Genomic DNA, 24008 nt, shown 5'->3' with positions numbered 1-24008 from the left:
TTGCATCCCAAATCAAGTGGGTGAGTTTATTCCGTTTAGTTTGTCTGTAAAATGGGGGTAAGGCATCGTCAGTGCCTGATGGGCATCGCTGTGGCAGTGCGAGGTGTTTTGGAGGGGTGCTGGCAGCAGCCCCCTTGGGACCGCCAGCCCTTTGAGAAGCACAGGGCCGCTCACAGTGAGCACCTACACCAGCAAGATGCAGCTAAAAAGGATGAATTAAAGCAACAAGAAGGAATGTAATAAAACATTACCGCTGTGCTGGGGGGAGGACAGTGCTGGAAGTCCTGACGGCACTGGATCCAGAAATGAAGCCACGGATGAAGCAGGGACACTGGCAGGGAGACCACTCCCTTTAGGAGTGGAAGGTTTGATGAGATGAGATGGCTAGGATCAGCTATTCCTTAAAAACAAGGAAAAAGCCTCCCCTGCCCTGTCCTTGCTGTCCTGGGCTGAGCCTGTAACCCGGCCGGGTGTTTTAGCCGAAGCAATCCCCCACCCCGCAGAGCCAGGCAGCAAGAGCTGCTAGCTATTGCAATAGCAACAATTATTTATTCACAAGCTGGAGCAAAAAGGAATCTGCAAGCAGGGGGAGAGAAGGGGGAGCAAAACACAACCTGATCTTGTAAAAGAGAGCCTTAAAAAATACCATACATGAAGGTCCTTGCACAAGCTTTTTATTTATCAGTCTGCAGTCAGAAGAGGAGAATGCAATAAGTGCGTGGCACACAGGGAACCGGGGGTAGGAGGGTCTCTTCTAATAAAAAAGAATGGGTCTGAACAAAGAAAAAGGTTCTGCTAAACTGATGGTGGCAGATGGCATCAGCCCCACCATGTTCCCCTTCAATTGCGGGAAAATATAGTAAAGCAATTTAATGAAAACGCTTAAATAAGCAAACAGTGCAGTTAATTGAACCCATATGCATTAGGAAGGAAATCTAAAGTATACTGATTCATTAAGTTTTATATAACTGTAAACCCCCAGAACCTAAGACAGAGTAAGAAGCCATGATGAAGTGCCAACTAGAAGGAGACCTTCTACCCAGCTTCACTTCGATCTGTTTTGTTATGACAAGAACAAGTGGTTTTAACAAGTACACCATAAATCAGGAGTGTGCACTCCAGCCTGGAGTCTTCCAGGTATCAAACTGTGCTGCAAACTCACATTCCTTTTCTTCTGGTAGCATATTTATATTTCCAGGACAGAAATAACTGGAGCTTAGATGCTGCCATCTGCAAAGAAAATAAGCAGTGAAGAACTGGTCCTTGAGGTCTTTTTTTATTCAAGAAAACTTAGCGTAGCATCTAGACGACGCTCCCTGAGTCAGGTCTAACTGAAGGCCACAGGTTCATCACACTTGGTTTTGACTGGTAAAACAAAATCTGCTCTTCTGCAGTGACCATGCCTCTCCAGCCATGACCTTCTGGGTAGAGAGGTGGCGTAGACAGAAAGCTGGGGCTGGGAAAGGCAGCAGGCTTGCTGTCCAACAGGCTCCTCTCTTCCAGAGAGCTTCTGCCATACCCGCAGTTTAAAAACTGTCCAGAAGAAAAATCCTGGGGACAAAGCTGCTCTGGCCCCATTGAAGCAAGTGCAAAAGTTCCCTTTGATTGCAGGAAGGGCAGAACTTCACCTACAAACCAGGAAAACTTCAGAAATGCTTGGTTCAGGATTTGCCTCCCGTGATTTGGGTCTGGAGGTACCAGCTTTGGTTCCCACTTTCCCTGAGCTCTCCCTGGCTCATGAAACAAGATCTGTTCAGTTTTCAGAGAAATCTGGTTTACTGCAAATAAAAGCCAACAAATTATGATGATTTGATCCCCGGCTGTGGAAAAGACTGACAGCTGGGCTTTGGGGTTTCCAGTGATGCTGCTTCAAAGTGCCATTACAGTGACCAGAACGGGAAGACCTTCATCCTCAGTAACTTCGGTCTGAAATGAAGGTGACCTACAGCCAAGAAGAAGAGTCTCAAGCTAACTGGAAGGGCATCTCAGAGCACCCGGGCTGGTTCAGGAGGTCATCAGTAACCTGTGAAGACACCAAGGCCTTTCCCATTCACGTTCGTCTGTCGATATGCACAACTCAGTGGATGGGGGATGTAACAGGAGAAAAGGCTACAAAGGGAAAAAATTACAAAATTAAGTTTTCGTGCATAAAGGTTGACCAGGGAGGCTAAATCATTGCACAGTGCAATTCTTGGTGCTCAGAACTAAAAAAACCCAACCACCTGAAAATAAGCACAAAGAAAGCAAGCATCTTTAACGAACACGCAAAATATCTTGATTTAAAAACCAATAAAAATAAAGGCACAAAAGACTTCTAGCTGGGGTCTTCATAGAGACTTACAAGTGTGACTGTTTCTCGGTCTCTCCACAGGTGACCCCATGGGCTCCCAAGGGATGGGGAGTGATGGGGGCACGGAGGTGCATGGGATGGCCTGACTCTGCCACCCAGAGCGCTTCGGCCGTGCTGCAAAATAGATGCAGCCACTGTCTGAAGGGAAAAGAGATGCCGGTAGGTGAATACAGAAGCCCCTGTTTGAATTTCCTGGATGTCAGGCACAGTTAATGTTAGGGAGACAGAGGGAGAGCTGAAGTATTGGCCCCAGTTCAACAAAGCACTTAAGCACAAGCTTAACTGTAAGTATGTACTTAAGTCCCTCCTTATATAGCAGAACATATGTTAACACCTCGCTGAAGCCCCTGTTAAGTGCATCCTTAAAGTTAAGTGTCTGCTTAAGAGCTTTGTTGAATCAGGGCAGTTGTTTACTTCTAACAATTGATGTCTCCTGGAATATCCACGTTTCTGGTTGCAAACCTGGCGCATCTGTTTTCTCTTAACGTTATTAATAGAGTCATTCTTTAAAAAATACACGACGACATGATCCTTGAAAAATCTGCGATCACTGCATTCAGGAGAGCAAGTGACCAATAAGTCTGAGCATTCCCATAGAGATCCCCATAGAGATCCCCCATGTTTTCCCACATCTGGTACTGCCATTTTATTCTAGGGAGTTTAAGGGGAAGCAACAGGGTTACAAAACAATGTGGAGTCATCAAAAATACAAATAATCTGAATTTAGCTTGATTAGAAAAAAATGTGTTACCAGTGTTAAGAAATCTTGAACCATCAGGGATCGCTGGAATATAAACTTGTAAATCACAATTCAATTATTAATGTAAATGTGTGTCAAACTAGTATATATACATGTAAATAACATAAATATAAAATTGTTCCTATAAATAGAATATCTATGTCAGGAAATCCTGAACTACAGAAGATTATTGGAATATGGCTGAATTCCACCATCAGGTAGCAGGAGGGACATCTTAGGGAAATTAAGATAATTCACACTTGGGGTTCTTTTCAAAGATATGCACTCCCAAGGGGATCAGACCCCATAGAAATTACACTCCTTTCTAAAATTCACTGCGGCGTGTCTGGGAAAGTGCTATAAGGATGCTCTCAGGGGCTGCCAGGACAGGTAAGGCACAGAGCAACATTTTGTGCCTCTACTCACCTCTTTTTTTTGTTTATTTTTGCCTGGTTGTTGGGCCTCTCTCCTGCGCCTCGCTCCCCTTCGGAATCAAGGCTGCTCGCTGCATCACTCCAGGCGGGTGCCGGCATCCCCATGGAGGTCCCGGGGTGGATCTGGGGGCCCGCCGAGGCCCCGCGGTGTCCCGGGAGTGGCGGGCGGCCATCCCGGCTGCGGTTTCGCTGCCCGGGGCTCGGGTCTGCTGCCAGCCCTCCTGGCCCTGCCGGGCGGTTTCCCAGCGATGCTGGAGACAGACCACAATAGAAGGAAATCACTAAAGCTGAATTGCTCCAAGTAAGTCCTCAGCAGGGTTTGACTGGTAAATATTTAACAAGGAAAACTCCCTATCCTCTCCTGGTACGTATTAAACTAATACATTTATTTTAACAAGGGAAATGGTTTCCCCAAGCTCCTGCTCAATTTGAGCCCTTGACTTCTACAAAAGCCTCAGTAAGGTAGGCTTCCTGGGGCTCGGTAATTTGCTGGGACTAAACGAGAGATGGCTCCGAGCCATGAACTTGGAGTCTGGAGACGACAGGACCTCCCCAAGGTTGGGGAGAGCTTGGTACTGGGGTTTCCATTCCCACCTGCCTCCAGACTGGTCTGATATCCACCTCAGGACATCCCTGCCGCCACCAGGTTCTGACCACTCCAGCCATCCCGTGGAGCCACTTTGACCATAATCCATCATGGTTTCCACGTGCTGGAAGTGGTTCGCATACCACGTCCTCCCCACAGAGGCTTTGCGAAGAACCAGCTGCATCGGCACCCATCCCACGCTCCCTTGGGCCCCCAGCCCTTCCTGCTGCCTCTCTCCCCATGCCCAGATGGAGCTGGGTGTCATGGGCAAGGACATGATGCTGGGAGAGTGAGCAGTTCCCATCCCTTCTCCCCGGGCTGGTGACGCTGAGGTTTTATCCCACCTTGGCTCTGCTCTTTGCTCCGTTGCATAGACCAGAGGCAAACCCCGGAGAGCAAAAGTGCTTTCACTGCAGAAGATCCTCCAAGGTGCCCAAAGCCTTGTCCTCCTGCTGAGCCATCTCCTGATGCTTTCTGTCCTAAACAGGACACACTCACGTGTGTCCCCCATACACGGGGGCTCAGTGCTCCCCAAGACCTTCCTGCACAAGCCAGGGCTCTGTCCCACCACGGGGACTGGCTGTGTCCCCCTGCGCTCCGAGCAGGACGGTGGCTGCCAGGTGAACACCGCCTCTGCAAGACATGCCCCGAACGGCTCACGGGACACGTCACCGGTGCCAGGGCTCACCCACTTCACCCGTGGGTGCCCACAAACTGCATGGCTGCTTTCCCTGCCACAGCATTCCCATCACTGGGGGCCCCGGAGATGGTCCCATCCCCTGCAGGCAGCAGGGGCTCCGGGTGCTGCCTGCCATCCCAGCCGGCAGGGGCTGGCACTGCCCTTGCGGGCTGCAGGCAGGATCTGAGGCTGCTGGAGTCTCTCTCGCTCCCTCACTAATGTTTTTCAGATTTGCCCTCAAGGAAATAAAAAGCTCTGAAAGCAACTCCCAGCTTTGCATCTTTGCTCCGAGCCATCCCATGACTCCAGCACTTCCACTCTGACTCACGGGCGAGAGGGCAGGTTCGAACAACTGTGGCTGCCTCTGCCAAGGCAATTATGACTCCTGGCGTCACGGCCCAAAAGTCTCTGGGAAACTTTCCTCGCTCAGCTTACCCTGGTTGCAGTGCACGTGAGCAGCCGGGGGTGATGTGCAGCGTTCCCGGGAGAGATGCAGGCACTTGTAGGTGGAAATGGCAGATGCCAGACCTTGCCGTGTTGAGAAGAGCTCCCTGGTACCACAGAACATCTTCTGCTCCACGGCCTGCAGAGCGGAGACCGCCTTGGCATCTCCCTCGGTGTCTCATGGTTAGGTAGTGCTGGGAGATCCTTTCAGATGATGCCATGAGTATGGAAACATCCAGCAAAAACCCACTTTGGCCTGAGCATCTGACCCTTTTTCTCCTGCTGCCATGACATCGTGTTTATCCTTCATCACCACGAAAAACTAACCTGTGAAGTGTCTCTCCAAGTATCCCTTCTCCAAGTCTGCCTTCAATTCTTCACAATATTTAATAAACTTCCTTCTCAGAAAGGGTTGAGGAGAAACAAGGAACATTCGCAAACGTTTTCCTCACCCTCACAAGCAAGCAGAAAGCCCGTCCCCGTCCCCGTCCCCACCTGTCCCAGCCCACAGCAGGTCTCTCCCACTGCCAACAATATCAGCAGGAAAATCCTTTCCACTCTGTTTTTCTGGGATTGCGATTCCAGCAAGTCTCACAGCAGCTTGGCAGTACAGTAAATAAGAAACAGATTTCCAAATGTTTTGGTTTACCATTTTCTTCTTTGTAGCATCTAAGCCCAGAGGCCGAGGACCTGACTCCCGAAGGTCTCCATCCGGATCGCCGATCTGCACCCACAGGCAGGCACCAGGCACGGGCACAGCCTGCCAGGAGAATATCTCTGAGGAGAGCGTGCCATGGGGGCCAGCAGCTAATCAGGACAACCAGCCTGCATGGGCAACTGTTCAGAAGTGCCCAATTTCAATGCAAAATGGAAAACTGGAGAGAAAACAAGGTTCCTGGCACATACCCCATGCCGAGGATGGTAAGCAAGAAACATCCATTGCAATCGCTCGGACATTTCTACACCAGCTTCTGTGCTGGTTTGAGATTGTGTGCTGCTTCCTATCGCGGTTGTCCCCAGTTGCATGTTTCCCATGTGCTCTCTCACGTCTGTGACTATTAATGTCAGATTTGAAAACTCTGGGACCGATCCTCTTCCCACACCAGCATCAGTCCAGAATAACTTCATCAATTGGAATTAGCCCTGGTGCTCCAGCCTGCAAGAGAAGCATGAACTGAAGGGTTCAGGTAATTATCCCTATTATGACAGAAAGCCCATTTGCAAGCCTTTTCCTAATCTCCTTCTAACAGGACTCTCCACTCCTTGAACTTGGGGAAGTTCCCAACAATATTCCTTGCTGCTGGGGCAGGCGGTGGGGGTGACTCTGGGACTCAAGACTTTTATGTATCAGAGCACCATGTTCTGAGCCTCGTACCAAATACAGCATCCATCTGAAGATTACCTCTTGTGCAGGACGAGGCTGGACTCCACACAGTTGCACATTTTTGGAACAAAGTTGAGCCTTTTTCAAAGAAAATCCCTCTTGGATGGGGTCATAGAACAGAATAAAGGCTGTTCTCCCTGCCCGATTCACACAGGTGATGACTAAGCACACAAAGCGTTCCTCAGCCCAACGCCTTCTTCCAGCACAGGCAAAAACCGTACTGCAACCCAACGATTGCAGAGGGAAGCCCCTTCTCTATCTGTGTCTCACTGTCATATAACTACCTTGTTCAGGGTCTGCAGCCTTGGAGAAATATATGTCATGACACCTCAGGGGAGGCGACTAGAAAAGACCAGTCTCCGGGCTGTATGCAAAAGCCTCCAAACTTCTTTATCCTCACAAATGATTTTTTCTCTTTTAATTACAACATTTCACACATTGCAGATTTGTTTTTAGAATACATCAGAGTCGGTTAATGAGGTCAGATTAGTCCTACGCTTGTTCCAGCTAGAGCCAGAGTGGCAGTAATAACAGTGATCCAGCTCTAACACCAACATGCCTTTAAGCACCCCCATAATCTGTTGTGCAAGGTTGACTTGCAAAGCAGGCAGATAAATTGCATGCTTATGCATTTTGTAATATTGGCACTCGGATGAGTACCACGGTGCAGGGTAATCCCCAGGGATCACAGAGGTAGTATTTTGAGCGGAGAGCTTCAAAGAGGAGTCTACACGCTGCAGGAGCAGATGCTGGCATGGGCTTAGTTCCCAACTGTCATTTTCTCTACTATTTTCTCTGCTACTACAGCCATTGCTGCAAACTCAGCTGGCAAAGCAGAGTGAAAGCGGATCAGAGGCAGTCAGTGCCACGGCTATAGGGGACGATCCCTCCTCCCTGTGCACGTGTGAGCTGGCCACACTGGGAGGGAGGACCAGGAGCTTGTTACCCTCCAAACCAGGCTCCCAGGCACTCCCCGGGCTGTGTTACCCCCTCAGGCAGGCGCCTGCCAACCTGTTAGCGTCACAGTTCTGCATGTGGAAGTGTTGCAGCACAGGATGGAAAGCAGAAATGGCACGGGCAGCTTCGGAGAGCAGGTCAATGGGTGTCCAAAAATCAGCCACAGACACGTGCCTGCAGTGCACGATCATACACCGACATACATAGACAAGAAAGTTGTGGTGGGCAGGGGTTTATACTAAATAAACAAAGTCCTATCGGGTTATAAGACAAAATCAGCATCACCCTGCTTAGTAACGTAGGAAGTAATTAAGAATAGTTTTATAGGTGCAAGATCCCACTGTGCTGTAGAACAGTAAAACCCCATTTGAGTCTTCTGATGGAAGCGTGCAAGGATGCGTGTAACACGCGGGCCGGGCTCGAGCCGCAGGTGTGCCTGTGCCTGCTCATCCCCACCTCCCCCGCCGGTCAGAAGGAGATCAGGGCACTTTACATGGCACCCGATTCCCCTCTCGCATCCACCCGGTGCACATTCGGGCGTCAGTCCACCTGCTTCGGAGGAGCACAGTCTGATCCACACAATGTCCAAAATAAAAATAAAGGGCCGTGCTCCCAAAATGCTGGACCAAATTTATGAAATGAAGCTAGATGGAGGCTTTGCAGGTCAGCTTTGAGACAGCAGTGGAGGAGCGGTGCTCCGAACCCCACTTCCCTATGGTCTGGCCATCCAACACCTCCCAGCTGGGCACCCAGAAATGAAGGCGACCAGCAAGAGCCAGGTGTTTCCCCAGATCCAGGCTTTGGGTTTTAATAGTTCAACATCAGCAGAATGGGCAGGAGGCTGTTTCCAAGATGCCAAAGTGAACCACAACGGTGGAACCTACCAAGCCATTGGTTCCTCCCTCCCCGGCTCCCCCGGCGCAGCCCGCGGGGCCGGTGCTTGGCTAAACCAGTGCCAGGGGCTCGAGAGCCAGCTCACGTTCCCAGACCGAGGCAACATTTTTACCACGCCAGTTTAAAGCATTAATAATCGTTTCTACAAACTCTCACAAGCTTCCAGTGCTATGTAAACTGAAGTGAATTAAAATAATTTTTTTCCATCACTGTTTAAAATGTGCGATGCTTTTCCTAAACGGCCCCACGAGCAAAAGAGAGAGGGGGGGGAGTCTGAAACGGTTCCCTGGACTCCGGCCAGGTCCCAGCGAGTACTTTATATTGCACTTCAAGACGGTCAGAGCAGAGGTTTAACACAAACAGCGTTAGGTTAGTTAAGTCCTGCTTTGACCAGCAGCGAGCGTTGGAGACATAAACAGATTTCATTTGAACTGGGCTTAATGTAACTGAGTTTACAGAGTCACAGCTGATTTCGACATACATCAGAAGCGGTGTATATTTAGGGAGGCAGCGCGGGCTGATGGCGAGGGCGGCGATCCGTATAGGTGCCCCAGCGCCGGCGCTGACCCCCCGTGCACCCCTCAGCAAGCCCCACCGCTCCTTTATCTGCAAAATGGAAAGAGCTGACCTACTTCACAGAGCAAACCTGGAATCAATTAATGTCTAGCCTGCATTTAGGAGAGGCAAAACACTATATAAACATTATGTATCATTTAGCTTCTGAGGAAAAGCCATCGCCTGACAAAAGGGGCCTCTCCTTTTTATTTTATGAAGTCCGGTTTACACTGGTGCAGCCCTCCTGACTTCTTTGGCCTGGTCCTAATTTACACCAGCCCAAAGTGCAGGAGAAACCAACTCACAAAGTACATTAATTTTCCTCATTAATACGTGGGGGTCTCTTCGCTGAGAACCCCCATTTCATATTTGCTTGCTCTCTGAGTCTCGCCAGGACAAAGCCCAGGGGCAGCATCACACTGCGTGTCGGGCACCAGAAAGGCTGCTGGCACCTCCCAAAACCAAAGTCACTGGCCAGAGGGCTGCTTCGCACTGCCCAGCTTGGCCAAAGCAATTGAGCAATGTCCCGACATACGCAGAGCACTTCTCAAAGTGTTTCAGCAGTTCCTGGTCCCAGTCAGCCCATTCAAAGGCGCACAGAGGTATGGGGAAAATTAAGTAGCAAGAAGAAGCTTTATTGGGAGAGAAGGTGAAGCTGAAGGTGGGAAATGCACAGAAGTGTCCAAGGACGGGTCCCCCACGGAAAGTCAAAGCAAAGGCTTTCATGGGAAACAAGAAACCCCCAATCCCCCGACAGCAGAGCCCTGCCCCGCAGCGAGGAAGCAGAGGGGGGAAGCTGCCCCCAGACAACTTCTCCAGCACCCCCAGCCACTGCCTGTCTCCCAGCAAGCCTCCCTCCTCCCTGCATGGTACTTTACTTATTTTACAGGTTGCTCTGCCCACGTGCCATAAGTCCCCAGGTGCCATTACCACAGCCTCTCCTGGTCCCAGCAGTGAGGCTTTCTGCACCCAAAATGCCACCCACAGCCCTCTGCTGCGCCTGGGCTCCTACCTCCAAAATGAATTCTGCACCAAAGCGAGAGGCTTCTTCCAAAGCAGCAATGTTTCTGGTGATCAAGCAAGGCCACAATATTTTAAGGAAACTGAAAAACTCGAGAGCACTTTGCCATTTCCAGCTGGAAACTGGAAATCTGTCGGCAGGGTTAGAGGATTTTACCACTCTGCACCTTTTTGGTTGCTGCCTGTGATTGCTGGCCTCTGCATTCATCCGGAATTATTCACCAATGTCACTGTTGCACTTTCCTGCCACTAGAATTTTATTTTCAGTTAAAAGATATCCCCAGACCATTTATGACCGGTGTCCTTTCACCCTCGTTGCGGTCCTGCGGTCTCCAGCTCTTGCACACCATCTTTTCAGCCTGTCTGAGCCTTTTCTATAAACACAGGGAGACTTAGGATTGTTTTTCACACTACAGAAAAGTTTTATCTTACCATTAAAATAATGAAAACCAGGATTTCCAACAGCCCCTATCCCAAGCCAGGATGCTGCTGGTGAGAGCCAGCCCTGCGTTTTTGTGTACCCTCTGCACCCAGCGCTGCGGGGAAGGGGATGCCAGCGGTCCTGGCTGACGGGCAAGGTGACCCTCGTCACTCACCCAAACACAAATACTGCAGGAATTGTCCCAGTTCAGTGACACCTACTGCGGTGTGGCTCAAATACAGCCAGTGACGCTGATACCTCAGTCACGTCCATTGTAGAGGGATTTGCTAATTCAAATACGCAAAGGCCCTTTAACCTTGGCATTATCAGCTTTGAAGCCCGCAGAAACCATTTCTAGGATCGGTATTTGCTTCCCCCAGTTCGGCTCTGTCCTTGAAGCGAGCACAGGAGCAAACCTGCACTTCGGATAAAATCCCAAGTGATGCTTTCCCTGTCACCCGGGGGTGACACACGGACGTGCGTGGGCACAGACCTGGGTTACTCCTAGAAAAACAAAAAAAGGAGGAGAAAAAGTTTAAATAATGAATTAGCAAGAAAATCCACCTGGAAATTGTGCATGCAGAGATATGCAGGCAGTATTTCTGGAGGGGTGAACAGCGTGGGCATGGCTGGGGGAAGGTCAGATACCCCACGCCCCTCCGCTTGCCCGGCGCACTGGACCGTATCCCATGTAGCTGTCAGAGAAAAGCAGGTTTTCATCTCGTCTCTCCACCAAAAGGGTCACATCATGTATTATAGCACCACATGTGTTTCCATCATGTTGGGGAAGTTTTAGGAAGTATCCCTCATAAAACACAAAATTATTACAAACAAGAACATGAAAAGCAAATTGAGCAGGAGCTTGTGTCACTGCTTTCTCCCTAGCCCTTTTACGAGGAGCTCCCGTTAGCACCTCGCAGCCCCCTCGCGCTGGCCGGCTCAGGCGAAGGCTTTGGGGCACAAACCCACTGCAAACGGCAGCCCCAGGATCCAAAACGCATTTTAAAGAACCACCGCGATGAGCTCTGTGGGTTTGGTGAGAGGCAGGCAGGGCCACGGCAGCGGCGGAGAGAGCTCTGCAAACCAGCCCACCCCTCTCCGCAGGGATGTGTCAGTAATTTTGTCTTAGATACTGTTCGTGTCTGGCTCTCGTTTATTTTGCTGCTGGAAGCCATAGCTTAGTAGTGAAGAGGATATTTTCTAGATGTTCCTCCGGTAATACTGAACTCCCATTGACTACACAGAATCGCAAGGAATGGTCATATAGAAACTATCGAGATTGAGAAAAACTCAACACTTGATGTTATACCAGCATTGCCATCAAAGGCAAAACCTGCAGCAGCCTCATGTCCAAGTCTCCAGAAGCTTGAGCCTGCCCGCTCGCCGCAGGAGCCCCCAGCGTCCCCGACAAGAGGCACCCACCCCTCTCCCCACATCGGCAACGTAATCCAGCCCGGAGAGAGCCAAACCCCCAAACCCAGCACCCCCCGGGCACTTTCCTCCCTCTCGCCATCCCCCAAGACGCATTTCTGCCGCAGCATGCTAACGGGGGACCGTGCCGGGGGTAAAGCGGAGCCGTGCAGCCCCGCTCTGCTAATTGCCGTTGCCTGCACAACCAGGAGGGGGTCAGGGTGCTCGTTCCTTGTCATCGCAGGCAGATCAACCGCCGCTGTCACGGCCATCGTGCCCGGGCTTCGGGGCTGTAACTCGGTACTGGTACACCCCATGCCGTGCGGAGGAACGGCTGCCGCTCCGCAGGTCTCCCCTTTCCTTCTCCGATTACCCAAGGCCGTGTGGGTGTGTTTGCATTAAAAGGAACCCCAGCAGGTTATTCCAAGATGCCAATCAGCATCAGAGCACAGAAACGAGCTGCTTCGTTCAGAGATCTCACGATCCATTTCCGTAGCGCGGGTCGCTTTGCTCTGACTCAGAGCAGCCCCTTCGCTATGCCGGGGCTGCTTGATCTCAGAAAGAGGGAGCTGGCAGGGAGAGCCCCGGCGGCCTGGGCTCTAGTCCCAGCCTTGCCACAAGGTTTCCAGGAAAAGGACCCGGGCTGTGATCTTTTCCCAGCCCACGGTTTCTCCAGCTCTCAAGGGCGACGTGCCTCCCTCCATCAGCAGCTGCCTGCAGCACGGGGCCAGCACCGGCGGCTGCGCTTCCTCCCGGTCCACGAGCAGAAAGGAGAGCAGATATTTTCTGAATTATTTTTAATCATAATTGTTTCTGGCTTATTTTAATGAAGGTTTGAAGAGGAGGTTGTAGGCAGAGCTCTGACAGCCACCAACGATCACGTTCTGCCTAAAAAGCTTTTAACTTTTCATCTTCTCATGATCTGGCAGAGATTTTGCTGTCATGACTTCCACAATCTCCATCAATATGCCAGTATGTTCGTAATAGCGATGTTGCAACCTGCAGTGAGAGAAGAGCATGGTAAAAAGATCTCCAAATACCACACAAAATGGGAAGCATCATGACTAAGGCATAGAGAGAACTGCACCCTCTGCAAGCACCCCTCCATTCACCCGGCAGGGCGAGGAGCAATGGAAAGATCCCAAGTATTTTCCGTTACGTTGAGCCCCCTGGCTCTGCAGACTTTTTTTAACATCCTTGTAAATATTCTTACCCCAAAAGATCAGAGAATGGCAGAAGCACAGGCCAGGGCTGGCTCTGCATCGTATGCCATGTCCTGATAATGCACTCAAAGTACGGGGGGGAAATAACACAGCGACTCCTGACAGTAACCACAGTCACCTGGGGAATGGGGGCAAAAGGGAATTTTTGATATTCAGGGAATTTTTTCTCGACTCGAGGCCAGACCGTGGGTTTTTTAAACAATAGGTACCAAGCTGTGATCATAGGCTTGTATCACATTAAGGTTAACCTGAGACATGTAAAACTCAGCCGTCTCCATCCGGGGGATTTGTGGGAGGTTCTTCTGGTTATGTGGTTTAGACTCCCTGCCCGGGGTTAGTCGTCCCCCAGACAAGATCCAGAGAAGTCCATTGCCAAGGCAAAGCACGGGTCAGCCTGGACTACTGCTGTGAGAAGGCAAGTCCTCCCCACCTCCCAAACTTAGGTGCAAACACGTCCGCCAGCCCCACTGCCCCCAGAAATCTGGGATGTGCTCTCGCCTCTCTCCCAGGCCTGCGGAGGGGTGGGACATGGGAGCCAGACCAGGAGGATGGAGCCTTGCTCGGGGCCGTGCAGCCGGGGGACACCCGGGGCTCTGCGAACCCCAGGACGTGCCGGGGCTGGGGCGCAATGAAGAACGATGAAGAACGGTGAATTTTCCAGCAGGAAATTGAGCACGTTTGTGATGGACATTGATCCCACACCGACGCTGCATGGTGCTGGGAAATGGCGTTAGCCCTTTCAGTCCCATTTCTAGCCATATGTTGGTACCTTCCTAGACTCTCAGCACTGCTCGTGCTGAGACCAGTAGCATTTTCCCTAGGGAGAACAGCCTCAAAATGTCCATTTGTTCCAAGAAAATAATTCAGCACATCAAAAAGGCATCTGTTTTTGTAACTTGGAGTCTCTCTTGTAGTCACCTGCTCCGCCGTTACTGACCTGTTCAGTGTGTCATCCTGGAGGTCCAGGAACAGCAAATACAGATCAATAAATGCGATGGTGAAACAAAAACTCTCCATAATGATGACATCAGAGAGGCGCAAAGTCTTTTTGATGTCATCCATCTTCACCTTGAGTGATTTTGTGCTGTAAAAAAGAACAAGCCCAGGAAGAAAACGCTGTTAGCAAGAAGGAGGTGACACAGGACTGTCACCCTGCAGACCCCTACATGGGCTTTGCACCAGCTGCGGGCTGGAAACGGGGCTGTCTGTGACCCCATCCCCAATCACTTTTGGAGCAGCCAGACGTGCCAGGCGGTGCCGGAGCTCCCGGGCGCTGATGGGATGGGGATGCCTGTCCCAAGGGGGGCAGCCCGGGGTCTTCCCAGCGCCCATCCAGGCAGGCAGGTCCTGCGGCTCTGCAGGGACCCCCACCCCTGCCCTTGGGGTGGGACCCAAGCCACTGACCCAAATCGGTCACTCAGTCTAGTACTCGAACCAGCGATTTTCTGGCCCAAAGGCAAGAACACTCTCAACCAAGCCATCCTGAACTGATTATTTTTAAATTACATTTGTTAAAAGCAAGAATGAGCAGAAGAGTTGGTGGAAGCAGGGAGTCACGTTGCTCTAATCATTTACATTTCAGTGACAGCTTTACTGCATTTATTTCAAGTCAGCTTTGCAAAAGCCCTTTATCAAGCAGTGCACAGCTCTCCTACAGACACTGCAGCATGTGTTTCAAGCCCGTAGTAGCATTTTGGATACGTCGCATCAACGGGCTGCGAGAGTGCGGGAAGGAGCACAACCTCCCTCGAGCGCTTGCAGAAAGTGAGTCCAAGCCATTTCTGGACAGGGCTCTTGGCTTGACATGACCTAAAAGGATTGCTTTTAAAACTTCTCTTTGAAGTTAAACAAACTCAGACAAAACACATCAAAACCAATTAAGATTTTTTCTCCACCTTTATAATACTTTAACTGCTATGTGCCATCATAATACTTTTAGCTGCACATGTGATGACCCCACCAAAAAGGCATATAGGATCTACAGTCTGGATTATTAGAAAAATGGGCAAGGAAAGAAAAGGAAATTTTTGCCTCCACTGAAAGCAGTTCATCCACATCTCGCCCTGTTCAACAACATCTGACATTTGCAGACAGTGCTATCCACCCACGGCTGACCACAGCCCACCTGCTCCAGCGTGACTTGGTTGCTCACGTTCTTCCCCCGCTTTTTCAGGACCTTCTGTTTCTTGGCCCAAACAGCAGCCGCCGTCACTGCTTTGCAGTCCTGTTCGTGCTTCTGAGACAAGTCCTGCCAATACCAAACCGCAGGGATGCGAGTGAGGCCCCGAGCACCACTCACAGCTGGTGGGTCACGAGATCGGTCAAGAAGACTTCAGAAAACCCCTGGTCCAGCTCCAGCCCCATGCAGCAGCGAGAGGCGTTAAGCGGGACCACCTTGGGGCTGGTAGCCGATAGCTGCTGGGGAGCAGACGCCTCTCGCATAGGATGTGCCATATTCCCCCAGCACACCCAGCTGCCCCGGCCCTGGCTCCACGCAGGGGTTCATTGCAGAAGGGCCACAGGCAGCTGCAAGACCAGGAGAGCAGCCCTGGGTTAAACGGAGGCAGAATCGGGTTATGGCTGAAAGGACCTGGGTGCCAAGTGTGCGCCCAGGGGAGCTGGGGGCTGGCTGGGCTGGAGGAACGGCAGCTTTCGGCAGCTATGGGAAAATAGTCAAAGCAGGCGTGTAGAGATGACCCAAAAAGGGGACCGTGGGGAAAGATACGCTTATTCTGCCTGGGGACGGGGGACTTCTGTATCCAGGGTGATTCTAGCTGCACCAGAAGCCAACTTCTGCCAGCAGCCAAGCACCAGCTTTCCAACCAGAGCCTGTTAGCTGGTAGCACATGCTCGCACACGCTCGCACACGCTCGCACACTCATGGCACAGAGCTCGCATGACCTGGGTTTTGGTAATCACAAGTGCAATCAACTGAAGAAGATGAAGTTGCCCAGCAAGATGAACACGACTATGAACACGTGGCTGCTCATAAACCCATAACGATCCATCTTGCGCTGTAAGTCTGTCCAACCATCAACCTGCAAATGTATTCAAGCAGACCAGAGAGTTAGTTCCAAACCACAGCATAACTCGCGAGCCATATGAAATCTTCCTCTTCTTTTTCTTTCTTTTTTAAAACTGAGCACGGTTTCTGTTCCTCAGAGGTGCAGGTTTAAATCAGCTACTACAGATCTCTTTGCTGTCAGCTTCAGAGACTTTCCCCTCTGAATTTGCAATACTCGGTAGGGAAGTTTGTCCATCAAAGCAAATTTTCACAGGGATCTGGAATATGAGTTCACTGCCAAGCAGTTCATGCTCTCCCTAATGAAGTCACAGGTTAATCAAAGGGTTTCTTCAGCAGCACTCCAAAATCTGCCGTTTGTCATTTAGCTGAGACAGACTGGAAAATGCTGCTGTACTTACGGTTACTAAACTAAGGAGCGTGAAGAGGGCAGCCTTCAAGCTGCCCCAGTTTTCAACGTCTCCGGTTTTTGGATCTCCATACCAGCCATGTCCCAAAACGGCAAACGCCCATCAGCAGGAGCAGCAGGATGAGCGCATACATCACTTCTGCGGCGTCTGGCCAAGAGTCTCTGTGAAAACCCGCAAAAGGAAAAACAAATGTGTGCTCCATAGGTGAGGGAGATGCTCGGCGGGGATGAAGGCTGGGAAGCAGGGCTGGGGATGCGGGAGGTGACAGCCTCCCTGGACCACCTCCGAACCAGCTCCCTTGTGTGCATCCCCAGGGCTGTACTGGGAATTAAGGAGAGGGAAGGGGCAACCACCACGATGCGTGGGAGCATGACAAAATCCAGAGGCTGTGTGTAGAGCAAGGGGCTTTTCCCAGTCTCCTCCGGCTGCCAACACCCCGAGATGGGTTAAGGACTCCTGCTTTTGCAAGCCTTGCCTGCTCCAGATGATCGTCCCACCACGCTACGCATGGGGCAACGGGGAAGGACAGCATCCAACGCAGAGACAACACATGCAACTGCATCATCTGCAGAACCATCTCAGAAAACCCAAACTAGAGCAGCCCTAAACCCACCGAGTTTGGTACGAATTCCTGAGGAGCCGGCGGAGGGTTTCCCTGCCTCCCCACACAGGTAGGTCTCTCCGGCAGGCGCAGCACAGGACTGGCAGGGGAACAAAAGCCATTCAACCCCCAAAATCAGGTGACATTTTTGCCAAGTTATGTCATGGCGTTGGGCTGTGGCATGAGGTCATAAAGAAAAGCAGCCACCCAGAGCTGGGTGTGACAGGAGGGCCCTAAAACGCTCCCAGCAACTGCGGGCTGGCGAGTGCCTCCGCGCAGGACCATCACCTCCCTGTCGATTGCCAAGGCTTCTCCGGCTGCTTCAGGAACCGCTGTGGAGTCCTACCAGCTTTTATTAAGACGGAGCTTTGTGGTTCGCAGTCTGCACAGCTAGTAAACTACATCGGAATTAATCCCAAATATATTTTTAAAAAAGCAGAAAAGTCAATTTTTTTCTTTTTTTTTTTTTTTTTAAACAGAACAACCTGGCATTTTTAAAGTTTATTTTGAAATTGAAATAAGGATGAATGGGGCCTACACTAAAACAGGGATTGCAGCTAACAGAACGTCTCTGTATGGAATACAACAAGGAAATTATTTCCTCAAGGTGGAAATTTATTGCTCCAAGGTGGAAGGCAGAGTGTTTTAAAGAGGTTTTTAATTAATAAAGGGAAACGTGCCAAGAATGTGTTGCATGTTTGAGCTCTCCGCATTAAATACTGCTAACCTGTTGAGGGCTAATTTAGGCTTCAATTAATAAATTACAATACACACAGAGGCATAAACAACCTCCTGCACCTTCAGCAAAATGCATTTAGACAGCCCTATCACATTTTAAAACAAATTTTAGGCAAAGAGGTGTTGTCTCTTGGGATGCCAAGTGGCTCAGGGCACTTGTCCCTTCAGGTCAGGAGATGAAGGCAAGTACCAAACGCCCCTGCAGCGGGAAAGCAGCGGCGCGGCAGGGCTTTGCAGGGTATTTATAGCATCCCTGGAACAGGAAGGGACTGTGAGAGCCTAAAGAATTTTCCTCTTTGGTATTTTTTCCCCCCACTAATGCCATTCTAGGCACTCGCACCCAAAGTCAGGATGCACTTTCCCAGTGGCCCCAGTCCCTTAGGTGTTAAGTCCCACCGACTTCCATCAAAACCTAGTGTAGCATGGCCCAGATTTTCAAAGGCATTTAGGCTCTTAAACTTGCAGATTTGTGCCGAGTGGGATTTTTTTTCAAAGCACCTCAACGTTTTAAGTGTCTCAGGGGGGAACGGTGCCAAATCTTATCCTACAGGTTTTCTTCCTCGTGGTCCCCAGACAAGGCATCTCCTGGCAGTGAGTTCCACAAGTGCATAGCGCGAGGCTCAAACCAACGAACACACATTACCCTGATTTAAATGCCTCCCCATTTTGCCATGCATCAGTTTGCTCTCTTATAATCAGCCAGACCAAACTGGAGCATCTGATCCCCCATGCCTAAACCATTCATTATTTCACGCGCTTCTACATGTCCTCCCTTCTCCCAGCAACACAGAATAATTAACATTATAAAAGTCTGGTGATAAGTAAAGTTTACGATCCAAACTAGAGGAATGAAGGCTCAGAAGTGAACATTATAAGAGCCCTGTGCCCATAAACATCCCACTTCTGGTGGGCTACCCAGCCAATTAATTACACGCAGAAATGCTGGCTGAGCATTCATTGCCCACATAAGCTCCTTGCTGAAAAACAAACCTCCACAGTCATCAGGAGAAAACTAAGTAGGAGATGGTGTGCTGGAGAAAAAAATACACACAGACCAAGAATAGGACGTGACCTATGTTTTACAGGGTTTTTTTTGCATCTACTCTGCTGTAGTAAAAAAGAAAATCTCTCCTCTCCTTGGGGGAAGGAGAAACAGGGGAAAAAAACCAATGGCCAAGCCATGGGCTTCTTGAAAAATCAGGAATGATTAGTTTTTGCCTTTGCTCACGAGCTACCGCAAGCATCAGCCCCTGTTGGGCCAGGCGGCCCCCGACACCTGGGTACAGCAAAGCCTCCCCCCGCTCCTGGGCTTGGATCCCCCCTCTCTGCTGTGCCTTAACGAGCGAGCAGTGCTTTACCCTCATCCCGCTGCCGCACTTGATGGGCTTGAGTATGCGGAGGGTCTGGAGACCTTTGGAGACCCACCACCTCCAGGTGGGTGCGCGCGGCGGTGTCCGCGGGCAAGGCATGCGGGAGGAAGGCAACGAGGAGGATGGCGGCATCCAAGGTGTTGTAGCTGCTCTTCCAGTAGGCAATGGGATCCGCGTACAGCTTCAGCAAAAACTCGGTGGTGTGAATAGCGATGAAGAAAGCATCTGTGACCTGGAGAGAGGAGGAGGTGAGCCCCGGCAGCTGCCTGTGGCTGGCAGACCCCACGTGCCACGCCAGCACTTTCAAATTACATGTCCCCAATAATGTCCCCCTGCCCACGGGGACCATTTCAAACGCAAGCCGAGTTTATCCCACCGCAGTCGTCATCACGGGTCACTGCCCAGCACGGGAGGGTCCTGGCTGCATCCTAATGCACCACGCACCCCATCGGCCCCTCGGAGCCGGGCACGCGCCACTCGCTTCCCCTCGGAGCCTGGTCCTGCAGCCAGAGCTCTTGGAAACCTCCGACGCTCATGACTGGGTTTCTTGACATTAGCCAGGCCTGGCTATATATTACTGGGATATATAATTAAGGCTCAGAGGTTTGCGTACAGTAGCTGGCTTGTGTAAGACAAGGAAATCACGGAGTGTGACCAAGAGGGATTTTTCAATGTGAAAATTGAGTATTAAAAGGGTGCTTAAAACTAGCTGTGCTAAAACCACGAGGGGGGAAAGGGCTGCCGTGGAAAGGACCGAACAATTGCATTTTAAGAACAATAATTATCGAATAAGTGAAGTGATCTGAAGCTGAAATGCATTTGCAGCCAGGCCCTGGGCTGGTGCAGACGATGGCACGGGGGAGGATGGTGGGCTGGCAGCCACCCCGAGCGGCCACGGGGGCCAGACCCTCACCCCCTCCATCCCTCCCCTCCTGGCCACGGCATGTGGGAGGGTGCCCCATGCCTCACCTCAGAAAAGGTACCCCGGCTGGAGATCCTGCTCCTGTCCCAGTCCTCCCTTCACCCAGGGACCCCAACCAGCAGGTCCTGCAGCATGCACAGCACCCGGGAGGTAGCTCCGCACAAAAAGGGCTTTGCTCCGTGTGTACCTGAGCCGGCAGAAGGGAGCACGGCCTCCGACAGACGCTGGAGGGATCTAGTAAGAAAATTGACTCGTCCATTCTGGGAAGGGTCTGGATGCTCCGTGTGCCGCTTCCCTGATCGCTCCATGAAACAGCCGGGTGCTCCTTAGCTTCCCCAAGAGACCCTCGGCGTGGGTGGGAGGGTGGAACGTGCTGTTTGGTGTCACCACCTTATGAGGTCACTTTCCAGAAGAAGAAACCACACAGGCAAGTGCCGGGGCCAAGTCCTGGATAAACGAAATTTCTGCATTAGCAGTATAACAAGCAGACGCTGATTATTCTTAGTTTACTGGGTTTGCGTTGCTGGGCGGTTGAGGCATACAGCCGCTCTGCCCGGGGGAGGAGATGAGCCGGGATGATGCCGTGCGGGCGCCGGGCCCCATCCCTCCCAGCATCCCGGGGAACGGCCCGTCCCCGCGCCGAGGCGGGCGGAGCAGGCGGCGAAACGCTGCCGGCCCCGCAGAGGAGCATCGCGCCACCGCGTCACCCTGGCACTAGCGTCTAAAAGCAAAACAAAATGCCGAGCGCTCCTACGATGAGGTGTGTGTTTGAGCTTTAGGGGGGGTAATCCTCCTTCGTGCACCCACCACCGGTCTGGAAAGGGTGCAGGAGCCCAAGCGCAGACCTCTGCTCTTTCTGGGGACCCTTCCCGGGGCTCCAGCAGCCCCGCAGCCCGCCCGGGCTGGCCTGGCTCTAACCAGAGGACCGCTGGCAGCCGTGCCTGCACTCTTGCCAAAGTTCATTTGCAAACGAGTTGTCAGTTCCTCACCAAAGGGTCCAACTCTGCGACAGATCTCCAGCACAAGCAGCGCTTACGTAAACACGGCCTTTGATGTCAGCGGGATAACTCACATCCATGTTTGCTTCTTGCCTTGGTTCTTTAGGAGAAAGAGTATTAACAATTGCCAATTTATTTCAATTAGTCAGCATCTGTGCGCTTGCTAGTCTGGACGCTCTGCGAGCACTTGTTCCAGGACACACACATGTTTGGCTAATCCTGAGGTGCAGCTTTCAGTAAGCCACAAATATTTGTTTCTTGGAGCAAACAACTGTGAAAAACTGAAACTAGCTCATGCAGAAGAACTCGTTAGCTTCAGTTAATTGGTAATCCCTTCATTAACCTGAGGCTGAAAAGGCCAGAGGAGATGCACACACCTATAAGAAGCTGCAGAAAGCGCGAGGCTTTCAAAATTGTGTTTTGCGTGATTGAAAAGCGTTCGGGGATGAGGAAAAGGCAGAGCGGGGCCGAGGCTGAGCGTGAAGGCAGGGCTGGAGCAGGCACAGGGGCAAACCCAGAAATTGTGCTCATCACTGAAAACCAGGGATGCCGCAAGCATTCCTGACCCAGGGCCAAGCCACGTGGGTGACCATAAACCCACAGAAATCTCCAGTCCAACGGGATCCTATTGTGGTTTCGCGCTGCTGAATCCCCAGGGCTCCAGGTGGGGCTGATGCAGAGCCAGCGGCCACCGGCACCGCAGCCCGGACACGTCCCACGGGATGCTGTGATCCCTCCAGCCCCATCCTGGAGCCAGGGACGTGTCACAGAAAACGGGGAAGCGTCTGAAAAGTAACCACGTCGGTCTGTCCTTCCAGCCTCGAGAAGCAGCTGGGTGAGGACACGTCCTCGTTAGCCTCATCTGCTCTTCTTCAGCCACCCCACCACCATGCCTTGGTCGCCAGTCTGGGCAGCCGGGAGGAGGAGGAAGGGCAGGAGGAATCCCGGTGCGGTCGGACGGAGCCATAACTCACAAACCGAGACGTTTGTTTTCCAACACATTCCTGCAGAGCTGCCCGTGGGACCCCATCCCCAGAGCCCCGGAGCACATCCGATGCTGACGCTGCCCCTTTCAATAGGATTTTTGTAGTTTACTGGACCTGAGCTCCCATTCTGGGGAAAGGAAAGGATTATTTGCTGGCCCTGTTTCAGAGACGGTCCTGTGAAGATGTGATCTCCAGCCTCGCAGGACTCCAGCAGCGATCCCAACCACGTAGCATGCTGCAGGCATCTCCCCTGCTCTGCTCTCTCAGCCTCGAGTTTTTGCTTTTTAATTTCCTGTGGCCACGGAGCAACGTCGGAGGGTCTCCCAGGGACGGCCTTTCCCACATGCCGTGGACTGGGTTGGGACTTTAACTTAAGTTAAATCGGTCTCGACGCAGGGAAGTTACCTGCAAGGAGAAGGCTGTTCCGCGATGGATTATCGAAATATTTCAAACCACAATCAGCCTTAAAGCAAAAAAACCCCAAACACTCCAGGGGAATACTTAACCTGGTGGCTGCCGGCCACGAGCCCAACCTCGCAGCAAACAGGGAAACGTGGTTAGTTTGCTGGAGCAGCACCGTCCTGCATCGGGGTGCGACCTTGCAGGCACCAAACGGACCCCGAGGAGAAGCCGGCACAGCCAAGGGAGCCGTATTTTGGGCAGTTGCTCGATCCGTAACGTCACGGAGCAGCACAGCTCCAGCGATGCCATCACCTGGAAAAGACCCAAACCCTGCGCTCTGGCTACTTTTGTTCTGAGTGGAGCCGACGATGCTCTTCACAGGAGAAGGCGCCTTAGGCTGAGTTTCCTGGCCCAAATCCAGCGCCTGTCATCAAATCCTTGCTGTATAAATTTCCTGTGAAGTTCCAGCTCGCTCAGGGAGACCGTGCATCCCCTCCGCGTGGCCCTCAGCATCCTGCACTCGCCGCACCAGCAGCACACATGCCAGTGGAGAAGAGCTGGAGAGATGCAGGAGCACGGAGCGGGTGCGAGCTGGCTGCTCTGGGTTTAGGGGGTTATATGAAGGGGGGTCCCCAGCATCACGGGGCTCCCCTGCCCGGCTCTGCAGAGAGCAGCGAGTTGGGGATGCTGCTGAGATGGGGCAGGAGGTGGAGTTCAAGGGGGGTTTGTCGCAGATTCGGGACGATTTCAGAAATGGTGGGAATTCTGTCCAAAAAAAAAAAAAAAAACAACCCACCCAAAATAAAAGGTGCTTTTGTAATGAAAGAAATCCCCGGTACCTGCAAGGCAAAGCAAAGCCCAGGAGAGTGCCACAGCGTGGGTACCGACCCAGGCAGCCGAACAAAACCCAGCGGGACCGGAGGCAAAGGCACAGCCTGGGAGCCCCGAGGGAAGCAGACCTCTTCATGGCATCGGCGGAGCCAGGATTTCACGTGTGAGACCGTCTCTGAAGTCAGCACTCGCTGGAAAAGAAAGCAGAAGCCGTTTATTCACTATTGTTATTTTATTATTATTAGCGTTGCACAGCAAGGCTCACGAAAGGCACTTACAGGTCTGCGGGATGCCCCAGAAGTTAACAAGAAATTGTGGCTAAACAAGAGCTGACCTAGAAACTACGAGAGTTTCAAAGCCGTCCTCCTCTTTTCTGAGTATTTTTGCCTCTTTGCCAGTCAGGGATCCTCAAACCCCGCGGCTGCACAGCTCTGTGCCATAGCGGGACAGTGCAGCTCTCCGAGCTAAATTAGTTAGTGGGGATTTTTTTCCTCAGAGTATGTAAATAAATATCAATATTCTAAACCAAAGACCTCCCAGTAACTAAGTATTATTTATCTTAAATTTATCTTAAAACTAAACAGCTTTGTCACATCAGTATAGTAATAAAGAAACAAATTACAAAGGAGGAA

At 51.4% G+C, this 24008-nt stretch overlaps 1 protein-coding gene across 2 annotated transcripts; it reads right to left on the bottom strand.

The window, feature by feature from the left end:
• Positions 1 to 9832: 9832 nt before the first annotated feature.
• CATSPER3 (cation channel sperm associated 3) lies at positions 9833 to 23916 on the bottom strand. 2 transcript variants are annotated; one of them, XM_075164615.1, is made up of 5 exons: positions 21149 to 23916; positions 20347 to 20606; positions 19226 to 19469; positions 10639 to 10967; positions 9833 to 10416 (listed from the first exon to the last, which is right to left on the bottom strand). In XM_075164615.1, the coding sequence occupies exons 2-4, from the start codon at positions 20416 to 20418 to the stop codon at positions 10918 to 10920; spliced, it is 366 nt and encodes a 121-aa protein (XP_075020716.1). In that variant the 5' UTR covers positions 20419 to 20606; positions 21149 to 23916; the 3' UTR covers positions 9833 to 10416; positions 10639 to 10917. The 2 variants fall into 2 exon arrangements, 1 of the variants encoding a protein (XP_075020716.1); XR_012676031.1 differs by lacking the exons at positions 9833 to 10416; positions 10639 to 10967; positions 21149 to 23916 and adding exons at positions 12869 to 14180; positions 15222 to 16134; positions 16520 to 16689 and having other exon boundaries at positions 20347 to 21138.
• Positions 23917 to 24008: the final 92 nt, after the last annotated feature.

The sequence above is a fragment of the Calonectris borealis genome, chromosome 15, assembly GCF_964195595.1.
Source record: "Calonectris borealis chromosome 15, bCalBor7.hap1.2, whole genome shotgun sequence".
Classification (NCBI taxonomy): Eukaryota; Metazoa; Chordata; class Aves; order Procellariiformes; family Procellariidae; genus Calonectris; species Calonectris borealis.
This window is presented reverse-complemented; position numbering and strand designations above follow the sequence as displayed.

Coding starts and splice junctions, on each gene's coding strand:
- CATSPER3 (XM_075164615.1), bottom strand. CDS start 20,418: ATGGACGAGTCAATTTTCTTACTAGATCCCTCCAGCGTCTGTCGGAGG. Junction 19,470..20,346: donor GCTCCCTTCTGCCGGCTCAG/GTACACACGGAG, acceptor TCCTCTCTCCAG/GTCACAGATGCTTTCTTCAT. Junction 10,968..19,225: donor AGTGCGGCAGCGGGATGAGG/GTAAAGCACTGC, acceptor TTGTTTTTCTAG/GAGTAACCCAGGTCTGTGCC.